Source organism: Canis lupus, chromosome 30 (genome assembly GCF_011100685.1).
Source record: "Canis lupus familiaris isolate Mischka breed German Shepherd chromosome 30, alternate assembly UU_Cfam_GSD_1.0, whole genome shotgun sequence".
Lineage (NCBI taxonomy): Eukaryota > Metazoa > Chordata > Mammalia > Carnivora > Canidae > Canis > Canis lupus.
The window spans coordinates 40214276-40233447 of NC_049251.1; the positions used below are offsets into that span (position 1 = coordinate 40214276).

The 19172-nt window shown below is 48.0% G+C and overlaps 1 protein-coding gene across 9 annotated transcripts in view; it reads left to right on the forward strand.

Annotated features, from left to right (window-relative positions):
- SCAPER (S-phase cyclin A associated protein in the ER) overlaps positions 1-19172 on the forward strand; it is a 432460-nt gene that overhangs the window by 397864 nt on the left and 15424 nt on the right. For 7 of the 9 annotated variants that reach the window (XM_038581073.1, XM_038581077.1, XM_038581076.1 and 4 more), the window contains one exon: positions 2687-2836. In XM_038581073.1, the coding sequence (XP_038437001.1) occupies positions 2687-2836 (150 nt within the window). Of the gene's footprint in view, positions 1-2686; positions 2837-5834; positions 5978-9159; positions 9295-19172 lie in introns of those variants that run through there. The other 2 variants (XM_038581079.1, XM_038581080.1) reach the window with 2 other exon arrangements.

Genomic DNA, 19172 nt, shown 5'->3' on the forward strand with positions numbered 1-19172 from the left:
CCCAGGCATTATTCCCAGGTACTCTTTCCCCTAACTGGTGTGTGGGCCCGGAAAGCCTGCGGGGACCTCCTCCCTGGCTGCCATCCTTTCCATACTCAAGGCCCAGCATGTTCTTTCCTTACTGCTCATCAGCCTGTGTAGGCACCCAAATGCCCAGAACTTCTAGCATCGTGGCCTTTAACACATCTACCAAGGATCACCTTATTGTTCCAGTTACTTATATGCATTAAAAAAAAAAAAAAAACAACTTAGTAGACAGTAATCACTTTATTACAGTCACAGATTCTATGGGCCCAGACTTCAGAGCTCACCACCGTATGGGTGGCTTCTCACTGCTCCACGATGCCGGGCTTTAATCAAAAGCCTCAGATAACAAGTGGGGGGACGGAGGGGCAGGTTGACACAGTAGCTGGGAGCTAGAATCTTCTTGAGGCTCCATCCATCTCCTGTTTGATCCCTGGGATGACTTACAGATGAGGCCCGCCAAGGTCCCTAACTAGGGCTTCTTCTGTGTGACGTGGGCTTAAAACATCATAGTGTCTGGTTCTAAGTGAGTGTCCTGAGAGGGAGCTGCCAGAAAACAAGTGTTCCAAAAGAAACAAATTGCATGGCTTTTTCTGACTTTGCTTACAAGTCATATAGCTGCATATCAACCGTAATTCTGGTTAAATCAGTCATCAGCCTTCCAGATTCGAGGGGAGAAGGCGTGGGCCCCACCTCTCGTGGGAGGACTAGCAAAGATTTATAGGCATTTGTTGAACCACCACACTGTGTCTGGTAAAGTAAAACATCCACACGGACGTCACTGATGTAGGTGGACCTCTGATGCAGCGTGTAAATACAGTACAGAGATACGGGATTTGCATCATAAAACAACGGTGAGTTTGGGAGGAATGCACTATTTTGGGAAATATGGTCAGAGAAGCTCATGTTGCAGTTCATCAGAACAGCTTACATGTCATAAGTGAGATTTTAGGAACTGTTTATAAAAGGAAAACAGATTTTAGGTACAGCACGGATCTGACCTCAGAAAAATCTGGGAGACAATTTATGAATTGCCTGAGAGGATCCAAGGACCGAAGCATAAAACTGAAATGAGATAAATAGTCTGACCTGCTAAGGAGTTAAATAAGATGACGTACGGCGCGCTGACCGGTGCGTCACAAGAACGCAGGCTGTAGTGGGCATCGCCGCCACACCTTTGGGTCTGGAGTCAGTCTGCTGAGACTTTGGGCCGTTACGCTACCATGTCTGTGCCCTGAGACGAGGCATGTGGATTCAGCTTCTCATCTGCGTCACAGGGAGGATCCGTGGGGTCCTGGAGAGGCGCCGGGGCGGGCTGGCACGCAGCGGGCCCGCCGGGAAGTGGGCGAAGACTTTACTTCATCCTCCCGAACTCCTTTGCAGATGTTGATTCCGAAGGGTACCTTCTGGTGCGGCGTGGCCCGGCCGCCCTCTGCAGAGCCGTGGGCCGTGCGCGTGTTTCCTGTGCGAGCCCCACGTGGGGCGACAGGGCTTCGCCGCCGGCTGTCTCCCCGGCCGGTTCCGCACGGATGTCACGGCGGCTGGTCAGGCCGGGCCTCAGCGGAGTCTGGCTCGGGCCTCGGGGCCGGGTGTGCACGTCGCACCGCCGTGACAGGCCTCGCAGTCGCAGGGGTCTCAGGAGACGAATCAGTGCCCTGACTGCCTTGGCAATTGATTCTGGCTAAACAGGAAATATGGTTTCCTTGAAAAACTGGTTTAATTTCTATATTCGGCCTTAGGCGCCCCTTGCCCGCTCCTCCCGGGGAAGGCCGGGCAGGGCCCGGGTCGCCGCTGGACTCGCTGACCACAGCGGCTGAGCCAGGAGGCGTCGCCCCTTGATTTAAAGGAATGAAGCTCGGAGGCCTCCCGGGGCTTGGAGAACGTTGGCCTGAGGACGGGGCACGGCCCGGCCGCCCCACTCCCGGCCGCAGCCGTGGGGCCCGCTCAAGCCCGGGCCTCGCCTTCCAGGGCTTCCCGGCACCCCGCGGGCCTCGCCTCCGCCCTCCGCCTCCCGCCGCTCTGCCCTTTGACATGTTCACTAAAGGGGCTCGGGCTGCGCAGACGCCCCGACCCCCTCCCAGGCCACGGCCCGTCTGCAGGGGCGACCCCAGGAGCCGGGGCAGCCGTCCTGGCTTGCCTCCGGGGGACGCCGCTGCAACATTAGGGAGCGCTGGGCTCCAGGGCCGCTTGTTCCATTGCTTTCCTCTGCAAACATAAGTAAATAATTAGGATTGTATTTTTATCCGTGTGTTCAAGAAAGCATTTTCTCCCTCGGGAGAAAAAAAAAAGTATTAGAAGTTAGCTAAATGGTGGGTTCACAGGAGGATTGTAGTATTTTTAATATTTTTCCAGGTTTTCTGCAGCGAGATTATTTGCACAATGAAAAGAACTTACTTGTTACACATGGAATGAATAACCCTGCTCTAGGTGGCAGTGTCGTGTCCACGTGGTGACGGTATTTCTCCGTGTCTCCTTTCGGGTTAAACGTTCTCTTTATTATGGTCATTTATTACAGCGAGAAGCCCCAAAATGAACTGTCGAACTTCGCGCTCTAGAAGCTTCCTATGCCTTTCCAGACCGTGCAGGAAGTGCGCAGGGTGTGGCCTCGCCGGGTGCTCTGCGCGGCCCCCCTGGCAGTTCTAACGGCCCCTGTCTTCCTCAGTCTATCGTAGGGGCGGAGGGCCTGTCGCTTGCATTCCGACACATCGCCAGCTCTCTCCTGGGCCACTGCAGCCAGGCGTCCTGCGAAAGCCTCCTTCATGAGGTCATCGTCTGTGTGGGCTACTTCACCGTCAACCACCCGGACAACCAGGTAAGAGCCCCCGGCAGCTCCTGAGATGGCCCCTCGGCACCGAGCCCGTGAGGTCCCTGGTGAGGAAGGGCGGCCTAGAGCCCGTCTGTCCCTGGGAGGCCCTTTAGCCAGGCTCCGGCCACGCGTCTCTGACCCGTTCTATCTAACGAGACCCCGCCAGCACCAGCTTAGCTCCAGGGCCTCCTCTTAGAGCTAAAAACAGGAAATATGTCAAGTAAAATAGTCCCTACATAGAAGCATCGTACCCTTACCACGTAGGTTCCGATGTGCCGTCCCAGGCTTGGTTGTAGATGAGCAGACTGCAGCCTTCAGCTTGGGTCCCTTTGCCGACAGCATCACACTCGGGTGCTTTGCGAAGCTGCTCTTGGTGCTTGGCTTCTGCCTCGGTGCCCAGGGGCTGTTGCTGTCCTCGGACGGGGCCCCAACTTGGGCTGCTCCCCCTGGAGTCACCCGGAGTAGTTTTGCTTTTTGCTTGTAACTGTTGGGAGTATGTGATTTCCAAGCAAGATTTCATTTGTAAATAGGGTTCTGCTGCTTTAAGAAGTTGGGAAGACGGTGTTACCAATTTTGTAAAATAATAATAATAATAATAATAATAATAGCACTTTATTTCTCTTGTATTTTTAAAAACAGAGTAATGGCATAACTAACATATCAAATAGTAGCTCCTGATGGCCTCATTTATCTAAAGCCTTCTGCAACCTTCACTGTAGAGTATAGCTGAGAAAAAGGCCGTGGACAACCCGTAAGCCTCACCCCAAGCTTAATAAGTATGATTTTAGGCAAATCTCTAAGAAGTGTGCGTAGTAGGTCTACTCGCCTACAGCAGACTAGACCAGGGCAGGAGAAGGACAGGAGCTGGTTCTGGTGACAGAGCCAAGCACAAGGTGAGAAGCTGCTCACTAAAAGCTGAAACCGTCCACCTAATAAGGACAAAGAGGAAATAAAATATAAGGCAGGGTCCAAACCTCAGAAATTGCAGTCATCTGGGTTTGAAGAACACTAAACGCTGTATTTTATTTCCAAGAAGAGTCTTGATGTCCTCAGTGCTGACCCCGAATGAGCAGAGAGGCAAAATGTATGTTCTCCGCATCCCCTTTTAAGGAGTCTGAAGAACACGCAGTCTATTCTAGAAAGATTTCTCTGATTAAAACAGAGAAAATGTGTACCCATACGGGAACAAGTGTCATACATGGAAAGGTTCCCCATTTTCAGACACGGTTGCCAGGAGGTGGATCTTTTCCACCCCGGCCTCGGGAGCATGCTGGCAGGGCTGTCCCCTTGGTGGCATCCACAGGTGCTGGGGCTTGGTCCTTCCCATGGACCAGGCCCGGCAGGCTCACGAGGGAAGGAAAGCTGCAGGGAATCTCCCGTGCGATTTTCTTTCCTTCATGTGTATCCCTTCAACTTACAAAATTGCATTTTATTTCCCTTTAGAAGTTTGTTTTTATTTTTCTCATTACAAAACTGTTCCTTACTCATCATGAAAAGGATAGGCAAGCATAGCGAAGAAGGCGGAATCACAGTTATTCCTGATCTCACCATCCGAGATAGCCACTGTTACCTTTTTTTTCAAGTTCCCTTGCAGCCCTGTTTCTATGAATATTTTTTCCACTTTTATTGAGACATAATTGGCATATAACACTGTATTAGCTTTAGTGTGAAAACTGATCATTTTATATATGCATGTTGTACAAAATCATTACCAGAGTAAGTTAATATCCATCACTTCACATAGCTACGGATTTTTTTTCTTGTGGTAAGAACTTTAAAGATTTACTATATTAGGGCCACCCGGGTGGCTCAGCGGTTTAGCGCTGCCTTCAGCCCAGGCTGTGATCCTGGAGACCTGGGATCAAGTCCTGCGTCGGGCTCCCTGCATGGAGCCTGCTTCTCCCTCTGCCTGTGTGTGTCTCTCTCTCTCTCTCTCTCTCTCTCTCTCTGTGTCTCTCATGAATAAGTAAATAAAATCTATAGGAAAAAATAAAATATCTACTATCTTAGCAACTCTCAGATGTATGATACAGTACTAGCATCGTGTTCTACGTCACATCCCCCAAATTTATTTATCTTATAACCAGAAGTTTGTACCTTATGATCACCTTCACCCATTTCAAACACCTCCAGCCCTCCATAAATGTTTTACAAAGCTAAGCTCATACTGTGCATACACTTCTGTCCTACTTTATACACTTAACCTTACAGGTCTTCCTCTACTTACACTGGGGTTATGTCCCAATAAACCCATCATAAGTTGAAAATATCTTAAGGGGAAAGGAGAGAAAATGAGTGAAAATATCAGTGAGGGAGACAAACCATGAGAGACTCCTCACTCTGGGAAACGAACAAGGGGTGGTGGAAGGGGAGGCGGGCGGGGGGTGGGGGGACTGGGTGCCGGGCACTGAGAGGGCACTGGGCGGGATGAGCACTGGGTGTTATGCTATATGTTGGCAAATTGAGCTCCCAATAAAAAAATTTTTTAATATATCTTAAGTGGAAAGCACAATTGCCGTACCTCACCTACCTTTAGCACAGCCTGTAGCTGCCTATTTTATAGTAAAGTGTTGACTATTTCATGTGATTCATTGAATACCATAGCGAAAGGGAAAACCCGAATAGTTTCGGGTACAGCATGGTTAACCGTATGAGTGCTTTGCTGCGTGATCCCGTGGCTGACTGGAAGCTGATGGGGAGTGTGGGGTGCGGGGGTGCAGGGGTGGTGCTGGCTGGGAGCCAGGAGGTATCACATCGCTAACCTGGGGACAGATCGGAATTCTAAGCACGGTTTCTACTGAATGGGTATTGCTCCCAGACACTTGAACCGCCGTACGTCAGGCGTCATCCGTCATCCGTATATCAAAATCCTTCCCTGTGAAGATCTTTTTATTGAGGCATAGCTGACACGCGCTGTTATGAATATCACTTTTATGGGCTGCATGGCTTTATCCTGTGTAGCCAGCCCATGGTTTACCGAACAATTTCCTGTTTTATACTTCAGTTGTTCATCGTGTATCATGATGCTCTCCAGTGCCTGTGAAGAGGTAATTTATGGCTCTGATAGTATTTTGCCGTTACGGTTCCTCGGCAAGATTCAGCTCATTCAGCACATCCGCGTCTGGGGATGCTTGGAGACCTTTTGCTTAAGCCAGTTCCTTTGCGATGAATTTCCTGCACTCAGAGTTGTGTGGGAGTTCAGAGGGTTTGTCTCCGAAGCCAGATCCCAGACCGATCCCCCCTGGTGGATCAAGCCAGAGTATCTGTGGGCTCACCTGCCTGAATGGGAAATGAGGTGAGGGAACTGGCATTGGGACGGCGTGGCAGAACCGACTGGGACCGGGTGACAGCAGCGACGGGCGCGCGGGGACAGGAGAGGAGAGGCACGTGGAGATGGTTGTCGGGAGCTGAGCCCACTGTAAGGAAGAAATTAGGAAAGGGAAGAAAGCCACGTCCTCCGACTTGACACCTTGCCTCCCAGAAGGAGCGGAGACCGAACTGGGCGTCCACTTCTGACTTGAGTTTTTATTGCAGTCAATAAAACTTCAGCCCGAGGCAACTGATGAAGTCCCGACAATCTATGAGAAGAAAAACTATGATAAGAAGTAGAAGAGAAATCAGAAATTGATAGAAATTATAGTAACCGTCAAACACAGAGACACTGCACCTCATGGAGATGCTGTTTGTAAGCATGACCCCTGATGTTGCTAGAACTCTTGGGTCCACTGGGTGTATTTTTCATTTCATCCCATGTTCTTAAGAAAATCACACGTGCCACAGACCTCACCTACCAGTGATCCCTGATATGTATCCTGGGCAGGGGTTGGGGTCTAGAAAATGACGCCCGTTTACCGAGACGGTGCGTGGAGAAGCTGCTGTTCCGCAACTCTGAAGGCCTCCGGGACATGTCTATGAGCCTTATTCGGGAAACTTGTAAAGATCCTGGGAAGGTATGAATGAGTGTGTTTTATGAACACAAAATCAACCACAATCTAGCAAATAGGAGGCCTGGGTTCTAACCCCACCTCTGCCACAAGCTGCATGGTCTTCCCTGCCCCCTGCGCAAGGGAGGGAGGGAGCCCGGAGCGGGGAGGCGAGGGGGAGAGAATCCTAAGGAGGCTCCATGCCCAGCACAGAGCCCGACGCAGGGCTCGATCTCATGACCCTGCCATCCTGACCTGAACCAAAATCAAGAATCAGACGCTTAACCCACTGACCCACCCAGGCATCCCAAGCTGTGTGACCTTAAATAAATCATTTTCCCTCTTGAGGCTTGAGCATTTTTGACTCTACGAAAAGGTTCTGGAAATGGTGGTGATGGTTGCCCGGTATTATGGATGTACTTAGTGCCACTGAATTGTAGGCTTAAAACTGCTTAAAATCGTTAGCTTTGTGTTACATATATTTCACCACAATAAAAAAAAAAAGTTGTTTTTTTTTTTTTTTAAAAAAGAGGTGAAATTCTTCTAGATGATCCCCCTCACGGGTTCCATGAGTCCATGATGTTTTAAAAGCTGAGATTAGAACCACAGACAGACCAGCATTCTGATCTCATGGGGACTCCAAGCCATTTTGTGGTTGTTCAGACACTCCTGTCCCAGCACCAGGTGGCTTCCTGGCCGCCCGCCTCCATCACAGCTCGTCCCTAAAGGCGGAGCAAACCCTGAGCCCCCACTTACTAGAGGAGCTCCTGGTAAGCAGACTCACAGGTGAGACGTCAGGGCCTTGCCCTGTGGAGCCAAGTCCAGCCGCCTTGTGTCCCCTGCAGCAAGGGGACGAGCCCACAGCTGGGGGAGCAGCCCCAAGCTCCCCCGCGGCAACCGCCCATATCCCAGCAGAGCGGGGGACTTTTCGGTACAAAGCTGACTGCTTATTGCAGTCTTTACTACTTGTTTTATTAAATTCCCCCTCTAATCCCCCCAAAGCCAGTGATTAGTCGAGTGTTTGCTGCAGGCATGTGCTGGACGCGGCGTTAAGCTCTGGCCCAGCTCTGGTCACAGGCTCGCGGAGTCTTGGGGGGGTTGGGGGGGCCGGGGGGGGGGCCCACGCCGTCTAGTCCAGGGCCTCGCGCTACGCGGACCTGAGTGCGGCTCACAGGGAGGGGAAGCGCAGGCAGGAGCGGGCTCCCCCAGCCCCCCAGCCCTCCAGCCTCAGTCCATCTCGCGCCCTCCCACCTCTCTCCTGCTCTCATGAAGGTGAACGCATCTGACCTGATGGCACGTTCTCTAAATCAGAGGAGAAATTATGCTCAATTCATCTAATGCTTCTGTGTCGTTAGTCAGAAGTCCTGTTAATTTGCAGGCCCTGTTTGTCCGCAGCGGATCCTTTATTTCCTCCTGGGGAAACAGCTTGCGTCTGAGAAGACAAGAGATTTTGAACTCCTGCTGCAGCTGGAGGCTGTTTTATTAGGTAGCTGCTCTGCATAAAGGATTGGCACTTTTTATTTGCCACCATTTAGTCTATTAACTGGAAGGACTGAGCCCCCCTGACACCAAAGATGATTCAGAAGAGAAACCTGGATAATAAATGCAATCCCCCCGTCTTGATGGAACCAATCCTCTGTTTCCTATCGGGCTGCAGTTTCTAATTAAAATGTTGTTTTAATCAAAAACTTCCTTGTATTTTATGGCAATTTCATGACTCTTTCTAAATCCCTTCCCATTTAATTATTATAATGAACATAATTAGTATGTGCTGTCAGCCCTTCACTTTATTTACATTTTATATTGAATAATTAAATGCGGTCTGATAATTAAATTAACTCGAATGACAGATTATCTGCCTGCCTGCCTATTACCGTATTGGGAATAAGCACCTTGGCATATTCATTTTAGTTAGTGACTTTTCCACTTGGAGAGCCCCCACAGATCCCAGCCCTCAGCCCGAGTGTCTCGTGGCAGGTGAAGGGAAGGCTCCCTGTGGCCCACCCTCCCCACCCAGCTTCCCCGCAGACAAGCCAAGCCCTGCACTGTCCCAGAGGCTCGAACCTTCTGGGGGACCAAACCGGTGACTGAGCTGGACAGCGAAGCGTCTGGAAACTAGAGTCGGCTTCAGCAGGTGGCCTGCGTTGCCCAGGTCTTCTGTAATTTGATGAGTTAGTAAGAAAACCTAAATGTTAATTGACCAAACACGTCTGAAATGTACCCACTGTACCCACCTGGGACATTTCCCTGCGAACAAAACCTGGGCGCTTCCCCAGGTGTGCACCCCCCGCAGGTGAGGGGGCAGAGAGTGGCAGCTCTCCAGAGCGCCTTTCAGCCTTTAGGACTTCCAGAGCGGCCTAACTCCCGCTCAGACATTCTTGACTCCAGTCTTTGTTTTTCTCAAAGGCGGAAGGTCCGAGGTCACACCCACTTGGTAAACTCCCCGCCTGTGAATGGAGTCGCTGCCCCCGGCAGAAACGCCAGCCCGAAGGCCTTCCTGTCCCCGTGTTGGCAGCTCGTCCGTAACTGTCACACAAGCATCCAACCTGCTGTATCGTCTTTCTTCGTGTGACAGATACAGTTCCTTTCATAAAATGAAGAGGTATCATGTTAACCATTTCAACAATATACCATTTTGGAGTTACTCTCTTTATTCTATGGAACCAAATAAAAATATGGGATTTTCCCCCAAAAGAGAACAATGACTTTCCTAATTAATCAGAACCTCTGCCTACCTACACATGTAACACTTCTAGTGAGTGGCCTGCCTGGTGCTAGAATGGAGACATTTGCCAGTTACCCGTTTGGGCTGATTATATTAAAAGTCACCAATTTCTTGAAGATACTGTCCTTTTTCCAGTGCATGGTCTTTCCTGCTTTGTCGATGATTAGTTGACCATAGAGTTGAGGGCCCACTTCTGGGTTCTCTATTCTGTTCCATTGATCTGTGTCTGTTTTGTGCCAGGACCACACTGTCTTGATGACCACAGCTTGGCAGTACAACCTGAAATCTGGCGTTGTGATGCCCCCGGCTCTGGTTTTCTTTTTCACTATTCCCCTGGCTATTCGGAGCCTTTTCTGATTCCACACACATTTTAGGATTGTTTGTTCCAGCTCTGTGGAAAATGTTGATGGTATTTTAATAGGGATTGCAATGAACGTGTACATTGCCCTGGGGAGCATGGACATTGTCACAGTATTAACTCTTCCAATCCATGAGCATGGAATATTTTTCCATCTCTTTGTGTCTTCCTCAATTTCTTTCAGAAGTGTTCTGTAGTTTTTAGGGTAGAGACCCTTTACCTCTTTGGTTACGTTTATCCCTAGGTATCCTATGCTTTTGGGTGCAACTGTAAATGGGATCGATTCCTTAATCTCTCTTTCTTCAGTCTCGTTGTTAGTGTATAGAAATGCCACTGATTTCTGGGCATTGATTTTGTATCCTGCCATGTTGCTGAAATCCTATATGAGTTCTAGCACTTTTCAGGTAGAGCCTTTTGGGGTTTCCATATAAAGTATCCTGTCATCTGCGAAGAGGGAGAGTTTGACTTCTGAAGGGATACTTACCATTTGCATCAACGTGGATGGAACTGGAGAGTATTAAGTGAAATGACTCAATCAGAGAAAGACGGTTATCGTGTGGTTTCACTCATGTGGAATATAGGAAACAGGACAGAGGATCATAGGGAAGGGAGGGAAAACTGAATGGGAAGTCAGCAGAGAGGGAGAAAAACCATGAGAGACTCTTAACTATAGTAAACAAACTGCAGGTTGCTAGAGGGAAGGTGGGAGGGGATGGGGACTGGGTGATGGGCATTAAGGAGGGCATATGATGTGATGAGCCCTGGGTGTTATTATACTAATGATGTATATGTTGGCTAATTGAATTTACATTTTTTAAAAAGATTTTATTTATCTATTCATGAGAGAGGCAGAGGGAGAAGCAGGCTCCATGCAGGGAGCCCGATGCAGGGCCTCGATCCCGGGGCCCCAGGGGTTCACGACCTGAGCTGCTGTGAGCTCATGAGGACCTCCTGGTTGCCTTCCCAGGGGATCAGCTGAGCAGATGGCGGTGGCCGCAAGGGACTTGCACTGAGCCCTCGGGTAGACACTGACCACTCGGCACTGCCCCCGGCCGCGGATGCTTGTGCTGTTTGAGAAAGGAGCATTCTTCCCCCTGGTGTGGGATTGCTTCCTGGTACGTAACACTTGCGATTGCCACGGATCCTCTGCTTGTGGCCGATGCCACAGTGGTTAGGGTGGTACCGGATCGATTCTCGTCATGAATCAACCTGCAGCTGAGGTTTTGAACTCCATCTCCAGTGCTTCTAGACGTCAGATGTCAGAGAGCTTAAGAGCATATGTTCTGAAATCAGCTGGCTTGGAAATATCTAATCTGCTCAATGCTACACGCTAACTGGGCAAGTTGCTGACTGCTGAGCCTCGGTTTTCTCGTCTGTAAAATAGAGGGGTCATCGCTACTTCCCCGCTTGTTGTGAGAACTAGGAGAGACCGTATTGGGCCTGACCCTCAGTAGATGCTCCTGAAAGGCAGCTGTTGCCGTTCCTGCCTGTCCCCATAACGTCTTCACGGCACTAAATAATACTCCTGATTCAGCAGTGGGCTAAATTCATAATTCTGACAGAGTGATCTGAAAAAAACAGGATCCTACAGATAAACTAACCTTCCTTTAACACTTGTCTATTTCCCATTTTTGAGGAACTCAGACCCAGAACATTCCAGTAAAATATCTGTCATGAAATGTAACATTAAAACTGTGAGGTTGAAAGCTAGCCATAGCTTCATCTCAGCTGGACTATAAAAAGTTGGGAACCCAGTAGGCCCCTTCACCGTGGCCACGAGACCAAGAGCGTGAGTAGGGTCATTGTGAGGGCTCATTTAATTAAACTGCAAGGTGACATGAAGTTAATCATTCCCTTCTGAGTCCCATCCAAGACCAGACGAGCTGTGGAAGACACATAAAGGAAGCCAAAAAATAAACCGTCAGCACCCTCTTCCCAAGGCATCCGGCCGGCCCTCCAAGCAGGATGAATACTGTCCGGGCAGCTGTGCACAGACCTCACGCATCCCTTGCTCCCATGAAAATCTTCTATTGGGAAGTCAAATGTGCGCAAGAAAATAAGGCCAGAAGGAATGTTTTGTCACAGTTTAACTCCTGACCAGTGGTAGATCTAATTTTTCTGGGTCTGCCTTGGTCTTCAGTCCCTGAGGGACCTTGTTCATAAAGGACCAAGATCAATCATAAAGGATTAAAATGTAGTCACGAAGAAAACACCTCTCCTGAGATAGGAAACTTTTTTTTTAATTGGAGTTCAATTTGCCAACATATAACACCAGTGCTCATCCCGTCACGTGCCCCCTCAGTGCCCGTCACCCAGTCACCACCCCCCCGCCCACCTCCCCTTCCACTACCCCTTGTTCGTTTCCCAGAGTCAGGAGTCTCTCATGGTTTGTCTCCCTCTCTGATCTTTCCCACTCATTGTCCCTCCTTTCCCCTATAATCCCTTTCAATATTTCTTATATTCCCCGTATGAGTGAAACCATATAATGTTTGTCCTTCTCCAGGTGACTTACTTCACTCAGCATAAACCCCTCCAGTTGCATCCACGCTGAATCAAATGGTGGGTATTCATTCTTTCTAACGGCTGAGGAATATTCCATGTATCCATAGACCACAGCTTCTCTATTCATCACCTTTCGATGGGCACCGAGGCTCCTTCCATAGTTTGGCTATTGTGGACATTGGTGCTATAAACATCGGGGTGCAGGTGTCCCGGAGTTTCACTGCATCTGTATCTTTGGGGTAAATCCCCAACAGTGCCATTGCTGGGTCGTAGGGCAGTTCTATTTTTAACTCTTTGAAGAACCTCCACACAGTTTCCCAGAGTGGCTGCACCAGTCCACATTCCCACCAACCGTGTAGGAGGGTTCCTCTTTCTCCACATCCTCTCCAACATTTGTGGTTTCCTGTCTTGTTTTTTTTTTTTTTTAATTTTTATTTATTTATGATAGTCACAGAGAGAGAGAGAGAGAGAGAGGCAGAGACACAGGCAGAGGGAGAAGCAGGCTCCATGCAGGGAGCCTGACGTGGGACTCGATCCAGGGTCTCCAGGATCATGTCCTGGGCTGAAGGCAGGCGCTAAACCGCTGCACCACCCAGGGATCCCCGTTTCCTGTCTTGTTAATTTTCCCCATTCTCACTGGTGTGAGGTGGGATCTCATTGTGGTTTGGATTTGTATTTCCCTGATGGCAGGTGATGCGGAGCATTTTCTCATGTGCTTGTTGGCCATGTCTAGGTCTTCTTTGGAGAAATGTCTGTTCATGTCTTCTGCCCATTTCATGGATTGTTTGTTTCTTTGCTGTGGAGTTGAATAAGTTCTTTATAGATCTTGGAAACTAGCCCTTTATCTGATATGTCATTTGCAAATATCTCCTCCTATCCTGTAGGTTGTCTTTGAGTTTTGTTGACTGTATCCTTTGCTGTGCAGAAGCTTTTTATCCTGATTAAATCCCAATAGTTCATTTTTGCTTTTGTTTCCCTTGCCTTCATGGATGTATCCTGCAAGAAGTTGCTGTGGCCAAATTCAAAAAGGATGTTGCCTGTGTTCTCCTCTAGGATTTTGATGGATTCTGGTCTCACGTTTAGATCTTTCATCCATTTTGAGTTTATCTTTGTGTCTGGTGTAAGAGAATGGTCCAGTTTCATTCTTCTGCACGTGGCTGTCCAATTTTCCCAGCACCATTTATTGAAGAGACTGTCTTTTTTCCAGTGGAGGGCCTTTCCTGCTTTGCTGAATATTAGTTGACCATAGAGTTGGGGGTCCACTTCTGGATTCTCTATTCTGTTCCATTGATCTGTGTCTGTTTTTGTGCCAGGATCACACTGTCTTGACGACCACAGCTTTGTAGTACAGCTTGAAATCTGGCATTGTGATGCCCCCAGATATGGTTTTCTTTTTTAAAATTCCCCTGGCTATTCAGGGTCTTTTCTGATTCCACACAAATCTTAGGATGATTTGTTCCAACTCTCTGAAGAAAGTCCACGGTATTTTGATAGGGATTGCACTGAACGTGTACATTGCCCTGGGAAGCATGGACATTGTCACAGTATTTATTCTTCCAATCCATGAGCATGGAGTGTTTTTCCATCTCTTTGTGTCTCCCTCAATTTCTTTCAGAACCGTTCTGTAGTTTTTAGGGTACAGATCCTTTACCTCTTTGGTTAGGATTATTCCTAGGTATCTTATGCTTTTGGGTGCAATTCTAAGTGGGATGGATTATTTAATTTCTCTTTCTTCAGTCTCATTGTTAGTGTATAGAAATGCCACTGATTTCTGGGCATCGATTTTGTATCCTGCCACACTGCCGAACTGCTATATGAGTTCTAGCCATCTTGGGGTGGAGGCATTTGGGTTTTCTATGTTCAGTATCATGTCATCTGCAAAGAGGGAGAGTTTGACTTCTTCTTTGCCAATGTGAATGCCTTTTATTTCTGTTCGTTGCCTGATTGCAGAGGCTCGGACTTCTAGGACTATGTTGAGTAGCGGTGGTGAGAGTTGACATCCCTCTCGTGTTCCTGATCTTAGGGGAAAGGCTCCCAGTGCTTCCCTATTGAGAATGATATTTGCTGTGGGCTTTTAAGATGCTGAGGAATGTTCCCTCTATCCCTACACTCTGAGGAGTTTTGATCAGGAATGGATGCTGTATATTGTCAAATGCTTTCTCTGCATCTATTGAGAGGATCATATGGTTCTTGTTTTCTCTCTTGCTGATATGATCAATCACATTGATTGCTTCATGAGTGTTGAACCAGCCTTGCATCTGGGGGATAAATCCCACTTGATCATGGTGAATAATCCTCTTAAAGTCCTATTGGATCCTATTGGTTAGTATCTTGTTGAGAATTTTTGCATGTGTGTTCATCAGGGATATTGGTCTATAATTAATTCTCCTTTTTGGTGGGGTCTTTGTCTGGTTTTGGGATCAAGGTAATGCTGGCTTCATAAAACAAGTTTGGAAGTATTCCATCCCTTTCTGTCTTTTGGAACAGCTTTAGTAGAATAGGTATTGTTTCTTCTTTAAATTTTTTTTAAAGATTTTATTTATTCATTCATGACAGACTCACAGAGAGAGAGAGAGAGAGAGAGGCAGAGACACAGACAGAGGGAGAAGCAGGCCCCATGCAGGGAGCCCGACGTGGGACTTGATCCCGGGTCTCCAGGATCATGCCCCAGGCCGAAGGCAGGCGCCAAACCACTGAGCCACCCAGGGATCCCCTGTTTCTTCTTTAAAAATGTGATAGAATTCCCCTGGGAAGCCATCTGGTCCTGGACTTTTGTGTCTTTGGAGGTGTTTGATGACTGCTTCAATTTCCTTGCTGGGTATTGGCCTGTTCACGTTTTCTATTTCTTCCTGTTCCAGTTTTGGTAATTTGTGGTTTTCCAGAAATAGATTCATTTCTTTTAGATTGCCTAAAAAGTTGGCGTATGGCTGCTCATGATACGTTTGTAAAATCGTTTGTATTTCCTTGGTATTGGTTGTGATCTCTCCTCTTTCATTTGTGATTTTATTAATTTGAATCTTTTTTCTTTTTCTTTTTTTTCTTTTTATTTTATTTTTTTTTATTTATTTATGATAGTCACACAGAGAGGAGAGAGAGAGAGAGGCAGAGACATAGGCAGAAGGAGAAGCAGGCTCCATGCCCAGGAGCCCGACGTGGGACTCGATCCCGGGTCTCCAGGATTGCGTCCTGGGCCAAAGGCAGGCGCTAAACCGCTGCGCCACCCAGGGATCCCTCTTTTTTCTTTTTAATAAGGCTGGTTGGGGTTTATCTATCTTATTAATTCTTTCAAAGAACCAACTCCTGGTTTTGTTTCTCTGTTCTACATTCTTCTGGTCTCTATTGCATTGAGTTCTGCTTGAATCTTTATTAACTCTCTTCTTCTGCTTGGTGTAGGTGGTGAGAGTGGACATCCCTGTCGTGTTCCTGGGATGTCCCACCCACAGCAAATATGATTCTCAATGGGGAAAAACTGAGAGACTTTCCCCTAAGATCAGGAACATGACAGGGATGTCCACGTGTTTGAGTTTCTTCCAAATTTCTTCTTGTGATTGAATTCTAGTTTGTTCTGAAAGCATTGTGGTCTGAAAATATGCAGGGGTCAATCCCAGTCTTTTGGTATCAGTTGAGACCTGATTTGTGACCCAGTATGTGGTCTATTCTGGAGAAAGTTCATGTGCACTTGAGAAGAATGTGTATTCAGTTGCGTTCAGATGGAAAGTTGTGTATATATCTGTGCAATCCATCTAGTCCAGTGTATCATTCAAGGCCATTTTTAATTTGGTGATGTTCTGATTAGAAAATCTGTCACTTGCAGAAAGTGCCTTGTTGAAGTCTCTTACTATTAGTGTATTATTATCTAAGTATGTCTTTACTTTGGTTAATTGATTGATATACTTGGCAGCTCCCACATTAGGGGCATAAATATTCATGATTGTTAGGTCTTCTTGTTGGATAGACCCTTTAAGTAGATAGAGTGTCCCTCTTCACCTCTTACTACAGTCTTTGGGATAAACTCTAATTTATCTGATATGAAGATTGCTACCCTAGCTTTCTTTTGAGGACCATTTGAATGGTAAATGGTCTCCACCCTTTCATTTTCAGGCTGGAGGTGTCCTTAGATCTAAAATGAGTCTCTTGTAGACAGCAAATAGATGGGTCCTGCTTTTTTATCCAGTCTGAAACCCTGCGTCTTTTGATGGGATCATTAAGCCCATTCACGTTCAGAGTTACTATTGAAAGATATGAATTTAGTGTCATCATAATGCCTCTTCATCCCTGTTCTTGTGGATTGTTTCTTTGGACGTCCTCTTTCTTTCCAGAGTCCCCCTTAATATTTCTTGCAGAGCTGGTTTGGTGGTCACATATTCCTTTCAGTTTCTGCCCATCCTGGAAGCCCTTTATCTCTCCTTCTATTCTGAATGAGAGCCTTGCTGGATAGAGTATTCTTGGCTGCAGGTTCTTCTCATTTAGGAGTCTGAATAGATCATGCCAGCCCTTTCTGGCCTGCCAGGTCTCTGTGGAGAGGTCTGCTGTTAATCTAATATTTCTCCCCATAAAAGTTAAGAATTTCTTGTCTCTCACTGCTTTAAGGATTTTCTCTTTATCTTTGGAATTTGCGAGCTTCACTATTAAATGTCGAGGTGTTGAATGGTTTCTATTGATTTTGGGGGGGGGGTCCTCTCTATCTCCTGATCTGAATGCCTGTTTCCATCCCCAAATTAGGGAAGTTCTCAGCTATGATTTGTTTAAATATACTTTGTGGTCCTCTCTCCCTCTCGGCCTCTTCTGGAACCCCAATTATACGTAAATTCTTCCTTCTCAGGTTGTCATTTATTTCCCTAAGCCTTTCCTCAGGGTCTCTTAATTGTTTTTCTCTTTTTTTCCTCAGCTTCCTTCCTGACCATCAACTTGTCTTCTGTGTCACTCACTCCCTCTTCCACCTCATTAACCCTAGCAGTTAGGACCTCCAGTTTGGATTGCATCTCATCTAATCTATTTTTAATTTTGGCCTGAGTAGTCTCAGTTCTGCAGTAACAAATCTCTAGAGTCCTTTATGCTTTTTTCCAGAGCCACCAGTAGTTTCATAATTGTGCATCTGAACTAGCTTTCTGACATCGAATTGAAATCCATATTCTGTAACTCTGTAGCAGAGTACTGTTTCCAGTTCTTTCTTTTGTGGTAAATTCCTCCTTCTAGTCATTTTGTCCAGTGCAGAGTGGCTGCATGAGCTGGCTGAGTCAAAAATATCAACCACAACCTGAGTAAACTACATCCTAGATGCTTCCAAAGAGGTCAGAGACCAGAAAATGAAAAAGGAGATCAGAACAAAATAAAACAAAGGATCACTAAAGTGAAAAACAAATTTTCAAACAAAGTAGTAAAAAATAAAAGGCCAAAAACTCCAAGGAAGAAGAACAAAGAAAAAAAGAAAAGAGAAAAAAGAAGAAAAAAATGGGAGGACTGTGGATGGTGGTGGTGACGAAGTTGTAGTGCAGGGAGACTGTAGTCTACCTGAGGGGTCCTCGAGTGTGATCCTCTTGGTTCTGAGTGTATTAAGTTCTGTAAGTTAGAAGATGCTCAGTCCCAAATTTATATAAACCAGTAATACTTGTGGAAAGCCCCAACATGGACCACGAAAACATAAATGAGATAAAAGAGGGGGTCAGAATGGGAATGAAGAGGGTATATGATCTCACAGAAGGAACCAGCACGGTGTCCCACTTGGCTCTGGGTGCTGCTGGTCATGATTTAGAAGGTATTAACTTCCGCCATTGCAGAACAAAAGGAGGGAGAGAAAACAAAAGCAAAACAAAGAACCATATCTTGTCTATCTCCCGAAATTAAATTGAGTATGTTGAAGGGAATCTAGAAGTGGAAAATGTATCTAGGACCTGTAATTGTAGAAATCTCAAAGTCAAAAAGGAAGAACCTTAAAAATGAATAGGTGGTAAAATATTGTAGTTAAGGTGGGAAAAGAGAAAAATATTGGAAATTTTTAGCCGGATATAAAAAGGAGTTGTACTGGAAAAGGGGAAAAAGGGGGGGGGGGGAACCCTCTAGTTCTATATACTGTAAATCCCTCGACTTCCCCTGGAGCTTTCCAGCGCTGCTGGGTCCAGAACTTGCTCCTCCCTGTCCTTCCAGCTGGTCTCTGGGGGAAGGGCTGCTGTGCTGACTCTCAGGTGTGTGCACCTGGGGGAGCTGCCCCGCCCCTGCCGGGTGCCGGGGTCAGTGGGAGCTGTTGACCCCGTGAGGCTCCTGTCCCCTGCATCCCCCCACCCCAGGCACAGGGTGACACAGGAGGAACACCAGTGGCCACGGCCAGCTCCCCAGCTCTGGAGTCAGCTCCCCCAGTAACCACCACAGCCCCCGGTCCGCACTGGCCTGGGTGCTGGGGGGCGGGGGGCGCTGACCTGCACAGCTTGGGGGAGCCCAGCGGCAGGGGCATCCCCGCCTTCCTGTGTCTCCCCATGGCAGGAGGGGCCACACCCCATCCTGTGCCCTCTCCCCTCCGCCCCCCACCCCTGCCCCCCGCAGCAGGAGTGTCCCCACCGTCCTGTGTCCCCCCTGCCTCCTCCCCCCACCAGGAGGGTCCCCGCCGTCCGTGTCCCTCCCCCTTCCCCCCCACGCAGGTGCATCCCCGCCGTCCTGTGCCCGCCTCCCCACCCCTGCCGGGGACCCGCAGGATCCTGGGCTGTGTCCCCCGCGCCCTGGGCTCCCGGGGAGCGGCCCCGAGGGCAGCAGGTCACAGCTCCCCCAGCCCCCCAGCTTCTCCCCAGGCCCCCAGCCCCCACCCTTTACCCCGGTGTGGTGCGCTCTGCCCCCCGCCCCTCC